The following is a 9,060-nucleotide window of genomic DNA, read 5'->3' on the forward strand; positions in this document are numbered from 1 at the left end:
TCGCACCTCTCTCCTCATCCCCTCCACCCCTCTGCCCCATTTCCCCTCCATCCCTCTCTCCCCTCCGTCTTCTCCCCCTTTCTCCCCTCCCCTCCTCTCTCCCCCTTCGCACCTCATTCCTCATCCCCTCCACCCCTCTGCCCCATTTCCCCTCCATCCCTCTCTCCCCCTCCGTCTTCTCCCCCTTTCTCCCCTCCCCTCCTCTCTCCCCCTTCGCACCTCTCTCCTCATCCCCTCCACCCCTCTGCCCCATTTCCCCTCCATCCCTCTCTCCCCTCCGTCTTCTCCCCCTTTCTCCCCTCCCCTCCTCTCTCCCCCTTCGCACCTCTCTCCTCATCCCCTCCACCCCTCTGCCCCATTTCCCCTCCATCCCTCTCTCCCCTCCGTCTTCTCCCCCTTTCTCCCCTCCCCTCCTCTCTCCCCCTTCGCACCTCTCTCCTCATCCCCTCCACCCCTCTGCCCCATTTCCCCTCCATCCCTCTCTCCCCCTCCGTCTTCTCCCCCTTTCTCCCCTCCCCTCCTCTCTCCCCCTTCGCACCTCTCTCCTCATCCCCTCCACCCCTCTGCCCCATTTCCCCTCCATCCCTCTCTCCCCTCCGTCTTCTCCCCCTTTCTCCCCTCCCCTCCTCTCTCCCCCTTCACATCTCTCTCCTCATCCCCTCCACCCCTCTGCCCCATTTCCCCCTCCATCCCTCTCTCCCCTCCGTCTTCTCCCCCTTTTCTCCCATCCCTTCCTCTCTCCCCCTTCGCCCCATTAGCCCCTCCACCACACTCTCTCCTTTACTCCTCTCTCCTCTTTCTCCCAAACCCCTCCACCCTCTGCCTCCTCTCTCCTTCACCCCTCTCTCCCCCTGCTCACACCCCTCCCCCTCCAATCTTCCTCACCCCTCTTTCCTTCTGCATCCTTCTGTCCCAGCAAACAGAATCAATCTGCAACTCTCCAGGAGTCACAACGATGACCCCTGCCCCGCCCCCCTCCACCAACACTACACATGTACTCCTCCTACAACACACCTACACAGTGTTTGTCTCCAACACAGCTGTGTTCTGCACCTTATCCCCCTGAGTAACACCTGCATTGTGATATTTGTTTGCGCTCACCCCCAAAGATGACTCACCACCTTACCCTCGAGGTCTCTCACCCCTCCCTCAATCCACATGTACAGTTGGTCCATATTCTTTCCTCAGGAGTGTCTATATTCTTACAGATTTCACCTACTTTCAAATACCAACCAGATCAGAATTGATTATATTACAGAGCCATCTCCCACCCCTCTCCCCCTCTCCCCTAACATTTGATCGCAGAGCCTTCTCCCACCCCTCTCCCCACCCCCTAACATTTGATCGCAGAGCCTTCTCCCACCCCTCTCCCCCATTTTGCAAATTTTGGGGTCAATGCCTCAGTTTGCATTTAGATAAATAATATAGACATACCCATCATTTAAATTGTTTTTTAGGGTATTTATACAACAGATACAACTGCTCTCTCCCCCTCTACAATAATATAGACATACCCATCATTTAAATTGTTTTTTTAGGGTATTTATAAATAAGTATCACCTACAACATTAACTTGTGCCGCTGTGATGAAGACAATATTGTCGGATGGGAATGAAGTGCTTATTGTGTTCCACCTGTAATCACCTGATATATGATATATGGTGGTGGAGATTTCGTCCACCCACTGTCAGGCTGTTCTCGGGGTAGTTTACATTCATATCTTAATCAAGGTCACAGCAGCATACACAAATGACATTTTATTGATATATGATATATCACAGTTGAATGTCGATTGTCAAGCCTGGAACACTGAAACTAGTGATCAATAGTGTGAGGAATGCTCCACCCCCTACAATGGCACAGGCTGCCATGTCACCCTCCCCCCACCCCCTCCTCCTCTCTCTGACCCGTCTACCCATTTCCACATCCACCGCTCTCTCCCCCTCTGCCCCATTTCCCCCTCCATCCCTCTCTCCCCCTCCGTCTTCTCCCCCTTTCTCCCCTCCCCTCATCTCTCCCCCTTCACATCTCTCTCCCCATCCCCTCCACCCCTCTGCCCCATTTCCCCCTCCATCCCTCTCTCCCCCTCCGTCTTCTCCCCCTTTCTCCCCTCCCCTCCTCTCTCTCCCTTCGCCCCATTAGCCCCTCCACCACACTCTCTCCTTAACTCCTCTCTCCTCTTTCTCCCAAACCCCTCCACCCTCTGCCTCCTCTCTCCTTCACCCCTCTCTCCCCCTGCTCACACCCCTCCCCCTCCAATCTTCCTCACCCCTCTTTCCTTCTGCATCCTTCTGTCCCAGCAAACAGAATCAATCTGCAACTCTCCAGAAGTCACAACGATGACCCCTGCCCCGCCCCCCACCACCAACACTACACATGTACTCCTCCTACAACACACCTACACAGTGTTTGTCTCCAACACAGCTGTGTTCTGCACCTTATCCCCCTGAGTAACACCTGCATTGTGATATTTGTTTGCGCTCACCCCCAAAGATGACTCACCACCTTACCCTCGAGGTCTCTCACCCCTCCCTCAATCCACATGTACAGTTTGTCCATATTCTTTCCTCAGGAGTGTCTATATTCTTACAGATTTCACCTACTTTCAAATACCAACCAGATCAGAATTGATCATATTACAGAGCCTTCTCCCACCCCTCTCCCCATCCCCCCTAACATTTGATCGCAGAGCCTTCTCCCACCCCTCTCCCCACCCCCTAAAATTTGATCGCAGAGCTTTCTCCCACCCCTCTCCCCACCCCCTAACATTTGATCGCAGAGCCTTCTCCCGACCCTCTCCCCACCCCTTAACATTTGATCGCAGAGCCTTCTCCCACCCCTCTCCCTACCCCGTAACAATTATCACAGAGCCTTCTCCCACCCGTCTCCCCACCCCCCTAACAATTGATCACAGAGCCATCTTCCACCCCTTTCCCTGACCCCCTTACACTTGATCGCAGAGCCTTCTCCCACCGCTCTCCCCACCCCCCTAACACTTGATCACAGAGTTCTCAACCCCCACCCCAAAACCCCCTAACAATTGATCACAGAGCCATCTCCCACCGCTATCACCACCCCACTAACACTTGATCACAGAGTTCTCAACCCCCAACCCCCCTAACAATTGATCACAGAGCCATCTCCCACCCGTCTCCCCACCCCACTAACAATTGATCACAGAGCCATCTCCCACCGCTATCCCCACCCCACTAACACTTGATCACAGAGTTCTCAACCCACCCCCCTAACAATTGATCACAGAGCTATCAACCCCCACCCCCTAAGCCCCCTACAACTGATAAAATGATAAAATATGAAACACGACCACTATAGCCTTCACCAGAGATCACAGAGCTATCATTCCCTACCCCCCCGCCCCCTACCTCTTCACAAGTGATCACAGTGCTAACTAATTACTTCCCCACCCCTCTCACAAGCACCTGCTAGCATGCAGCCCCTCACCAGCAATATGCTGTCCATGTAGGCACAGCTTAATTCAATGTATGATTATTGCTGTGAGGGATCCCCTCCTCCCACAGCTCCAATGGTAACAGCACCTGGAGAGCTGGTGATTGATGATAATGACCAAGGTATAAAGAAACCATATTTGATTTGTACTGGAAGTGTGGTAGTAATCAAGTTATCAGTCCACCCTATTGTATATTGTTCAGTATTATCTGTGTATTCATGCCAGCTCACGTGTCGGTCCGAATCATGGGAAAATAAGTACTGATTGATGAGATTATTCTCTCCATCAGCACAAGAAGGCTCCATGCAGTGGGACCTATTACAAGGCTATTCCAACACAGTCAAAACGTGTGATGATTCGTAGAATTGATTGATAGCCTGCCAACAGAATCAAATGACCCTGTCCTCAATCATGACAAAATTCATCTTTTATTTGAACGCGGTATTTCATGGAATTATGGATCAAACATTGTTACCACAATGACCACCACACACGATGTGGCACTAGATCAACCCAGTGAACATACATCTATAGACATGAAAATCTTCTATCATGTTAATGTCAACATTTAGCATTTCAGTGATGGTGACAGCTCCACTGGAGCAACAACAGGCAGTATGAGAACTCAGTAATGAAACATGGAGGTTGTTGGCAGTTTGGACGTATCTACAAGCTCATTACACAGTCCTGTAGCTCAAGGGGGAGGCCTTCCATGGGTGCCAGAAAAAATGTAAAAACAGCAATGTTTGTTTGTTTGACTCATCAGTCAACAACTACCGGTATTGAACTTTATTACCCATGAGGTTAGAAATAACCAAGTTCATTAAAATTGTATGTCTGCTAGTGTAAATATCACTTCACCCGCACCAGTGTATTGTTTCCATCATGTGGATGGCATTGTTGACGTCCTTTGAATGTTATTGTGCTGTAAGCTCGGAATGATATCACACTAGAAGGTTCGTAGCTGAAGATTGTTGACATCATTCGACAATTGTGGTTTTCTAAGACGGCAGTCATGATAAGTGCATTTTTCTAAAGGGGAGCTCAAAAGAATTAAGAAATAATGGGTAATAAAGAAAGGTAATAAAGAAATTATTATACTCGCATGTGTGTCACACTGATTTTACAAAACTTGTGTAAGAATTCATGTATTACCCTCGCTCTCACTCGGGAAATATAAAAATTCAGACATTTGTTTCGTAAAATCAGTATGACACACATTTGAGTATAATAGTCTGTATATCACATCAGCCTGTAAAAATGCTTGGACCAGACAAACCAGTGATTGATATCATGAGCATGTTAAAAAACTCATTGATGACATGCAACTGGCGAAGTCAAATGTGAGGATGTGCAGGGATTTCTGTTTGACATATTTTTAGAATGTTCAAAGCATCATAAATTTTATTTCAATATCATTCAAGGAAGAGAATTTATGGATGTCAACATCTTTGTTATGAGGAACACAACGTTTCAGAGTATGTGCTTACTCATTCATCGGGTAATTAAACGAGTAGGTACTGTAAATCTGGCAATTAATGCATCTCCAAATTAATGCAACTGCTGACCCCTATTCAAATACGACGCAACTCCCCTCCCCACCCTCCCCCATCCCCAGTGGAATGATAGACTTACCTTAATCTAACCTTACCTGTATCCAATCAAACAGCAAATAGCACCGCTTATTAGCACTGAGTAGAACCCTTCGGTAAAAACAATAAACAGTGTTTTCCTAAAAACAACACACAGTATATATGTTTACTCTGTTGACTGGCCTTAAAGAAAGTTCAAAGGAAATAAAATAATCAAACCAACAACAGTTCACTGATTGGTATGCGAAGGTGTCAACAAGCTTGACATGAGTGGGTACAATTCTTGACCCCAACAGTGATAACTCATCGGATGCCTGTTGTGTAATTCCTATTCTTTGAATGACATTGTTATATACTTGTTGCAACTGCTGTTCAATAAACCATGTTTGTGTTTATATTCAAGTTGCTATTTCCGCTGTCAAAAGTGTGCAGTGAGGCCGTCTTATTGTTGCTAGTCATTTCGGTGACATAAATGCGAAGTTAATGAATGCGAGCTAAGACCACTCACATTTTTCGCATTTAATTCACGCTTGCGTTAATTTCAAGATTTACAGTATATAATCCAAAATGTTGTGATGCTCAGAATTAAGAAGTTGACAACCATTTATTTTCTTCCTTATGTGTATCACTTCAAAATGCCTTTCAAAGACTTGAATATCATTTGTTTGGTATTCTGAAATCTCAGTATGAGATTACATTTGAAAATAGGAAAACACACAAATAAGTATTTGTCACATAATTTGTCATTAGGAATGTAGTTTGTCACAACTCAACACATTCACAAAAGCAATTGGTCTGAAGCAGCAGTGCACAGTCCTTCAGCTACATCACGGGATGTTGGCTCCATGGTCAGAAAGATCCCGAAGTGATGGAGGTCTTAGACACCTACAACTTTGGTGCAACCCACGAGCATGGGTATGGTGCTGACAAACCTGGAATGTATCAGGCTGAATCTCGGATTCGAACCCATGATCAGATGATTCTGTCATGCCCAAGGGAGGCAACTCTGCACAGCAGATTACGGCACCTGAGACCTGTAACCTGACTTCTAAAGGAAGCCATCAAGCAATACCTAAAGACTGGAAGTCCTAAATTGACATGTGACCAAAATCGATTGCTGCTGTGAAAAGTCTTTAAAGACTTTAAGTCAAATTGTGCAAGACACAGGATAAAATTTTAATCAGGAACCCTTTAGGGACCGACCATTTGAAAATCGGGTTGGGGGCGGCTGGGATTTTATGAGAAAAAAATATAGTCCCCTAAAACTCTTGAAACAAATAATTATGCTTCAGACTGTTGAAATAAATGAAATTACCTGTCACAAAAAAAATCATTCTTGCAATGTGTTTTTCTTTTATAAAAGATCAGACTCGTAGTTTAAATATGAAAATATCTGGTTTTGTAAAAAAATAACTTCCAAAAAAATCCCAGCAACCAGGCCAATTTCTGCAACAGGATAGTTACGTGAAAAGTTAAATATTCTTAATGCAATCTTTTAGCGAGGCATCTTAGAATATTTAAGAATGAATGTTTTACTTGCGGAAACCATAATAAAAATAAATGTTTTTTATGTTTAATTTATTGCTTGGACTGGCGGTTTATCAGTAGGGGCGGCGGGGCCGTGAAACGGGGAAAAAATGTGTGGCCTAATTCAACTACTGATAAGTGAAGCCAGAGCTGCTGCCCAGACTGGAACACCTTGATATCCATGCATCCCTGTGTATGTACAGGTGATAACCATGATTCATTGCTGGTGACATTTACCTGTACAAAGGTTTAGGGTTAGGCAAGGAGGATGTTCTAAGCCTCTTGTGAGCGATATGAATCGTGATGTAGACACTTACTGTGGGGCAGAGATAGGTGTTGAATGTGTATTGTTACAATGGGGGATTTGCCGATAAGATGGGATAGTTGTAGCTCACCTGGTGCATTTTAGTGTTTCATGTGTATTTACAGTTGTAGTGCACGTGATTCATGTAAATCTAGAGATATAGCTCACCTGATTCATGAATCTTTAGAGATATCTCACCTGATTCATGTAGATTTAGAAAAATAGCTCACCTGATTCATGAAGATTAAGAGATAAGTCTCACCTGATTCATGTAGATTAGAGATGTAGCTCACCTGATTCATGAAGATTTAGAGATATAGCTCACCTGATTCATGAAGGTTTGGAAAGATATAGCTTACCTTATTTGTGTATATTTAGAGATGTAGCTCACCTGATTCATGACTATTTAGCGATATAGGGTCACATGATTCATGTAGATTTAGAAATGTAGCTCCCCTGATTCAAGATTTAGATATAAAGCTCACCTGATTCATGTAGATTTAGAGATGTAGCTCACCTGATTCATGAAGATTGAGAGGTTTCGATCAACTGATACATGCAGATTTTGAGATGTAGCTCACCTGATTAATGAAGATTTAGAGATGTAACTCACCTTATTCATTAAGATTTAGAAAGATATAGTTCACCTGATTCCTGTTGATTTAGAGATGTAGCTCACCTAATTCATGAAGTTTAAGAAAGATATAGCTCACCTGATTCGTGTAGATTTAGAGATGTAGCTCACCCGATTCATGACTATTTAGAGATATAGGGTCACCTGATTCATGTAGATTTAGAGATGTAACTCACCTGATTCAAGATTTAGATATAAAGTACAACTTATTCATGTAGATCGAGAGATGTAGCTCACCTGATTCCTGTATATTTAGAGATGTAGCTCATCAGATTTATGTACATTTATGTATCAAACCCTTTTTATCTGTAGGAATCTGAGTGGGTGTTTACACAAAGCATTACTGGAACTGCTGCAAAATCATAGGGATGGCTATAGTTGACTCACAAAAGGAACCTGTTAGTGAATCTTTTAACACTTTAACAACTAGACCACCCGACCACTCCCTCATTTCTAGAATTTTGACTTATCAAGTAGTAATAATAACTTACCATGTTTAATTATAAAGGTCTGAAAGAATGAAATATATCAAGAAGTTAATTGACCTATGGATTGTTTCAGTAATGGAAGAGATTACAAGTGAAATATTTTGCTGACCATTTACATAGTAGCTTGTACTCTGTACCTCATCACCAGTTGTACCTCTGTACCTCATCACCAGTTGTAGCTTGCACCTCTGTACCTCATCACCAGTTGTAGCTTGTACTCTGTACCTCATCACCAGTTGTAGCTTGTACCTCTGTACCTCATCACCAGTTGTAGCTTGCACCTCTGTACCTCATCACCAGTTGTAGCTTGTACTCTGTACCTCATCACCAGTTGTAGCTTGTACCTCTGTACCTCATCACCAGTTGTAGCTTGTACCTCTGTACCTCATCACCAGTTGTAGCTTGTACCTCTGTACCTCATCACAAGTTGTACCTCTGTACCTCTGTACCTCATCACCAGTTGTAGCTTGTACCTCTGTACCTCATCACCAGTTGTAGCTGGTACCTCTGTACCTCATCACCAGTTGTAGCTTGTACCTCTGTACCTCATCACCAGTTGTAGCTTGCACCTCTGTACCTCATCACAAGTTGTACCTCTGTACCTCTGTACCTCATCACCAGTTGTAGCTTGTACCTCTGCACCTCATCACCAGTTGTAGCTGGTACCTCTGTACCTCATCACCAGTTGTAGCTTGTACCTCATCACCAGTTGTAGCTTGTACCTCTGTACCTCATCACCAGTTGTAGCTTGTACCTCTGTACCTCATCACCAGTTGTAGCTTGCACCTCTGTACCTCAACACCAGTTGTAGCTTGTACCTCTGTACCTCATCACCAGTTGTAGCTTGCACCTCTGTACCTCATCACCAGTTGTAGCTTGCACCTCTGTACCTCATCACCAGTTGTAGCTTGTACCTCTGTACCTCATCACCAGTTGTAGCTTGTACCTCATCACCAGTTGTAGCTTGCACCTCTGTAACTCATCACCAGTTGTAGCTTGCACCTCTGTACCTCATCACCAGTTGTAGCTTGTACCTCTGTACCTCA

General features: G+C 44.9%; 1 protein-coding gene across 1 annotated transcript; it reads right to left on the reverse strand.

Moving 5' to 3' along the window:
- Positions 1 to 227: 227 nt before the first annotated feature.
- On the reverse strand, positions 228 to 572 carry LOC125372991 (ATP-dependent RNA helicase vasa-like). The gene has a single exon (XM_048383771.1). The coding sequence runs from the start codon at positions 570 to 572 to the stop codon at positions 228 to 230; it is 345 nt and encodes a 114-aa protein (XP_048239728.1).
- Positions 573 to 9,060: the final 8,488 nt, after the last annotated feature.

The sequence above is a fragment of the Haliotis rufescens genome, unplaced genomic scaffold (assembly GCF_023055435.1).
Source record: "Haliotis rufescens isolate VD_foot unplaced genomic scaffold, xgHalRufe1.0.p SCAF_5, whole genome shotgun sequence".
NCBI classification, from domain to species: domain Eukaryota; kingdom Metazoa; phylum Mollusca; class Gastropoda; order Lepetellida; family Haliotidae; genus Haliotis; species Haliotis rufescens.

Excerpts from the sequence above, each read along its gene's own strand:
- LOC125372991 (XM_048383771.1), bottom strand. The coding sequence starts at position 572 with ATGGGGCAGAGGGGTGGAGGGGATGAGGAGAGAGGTGCGAAGGGGGAG.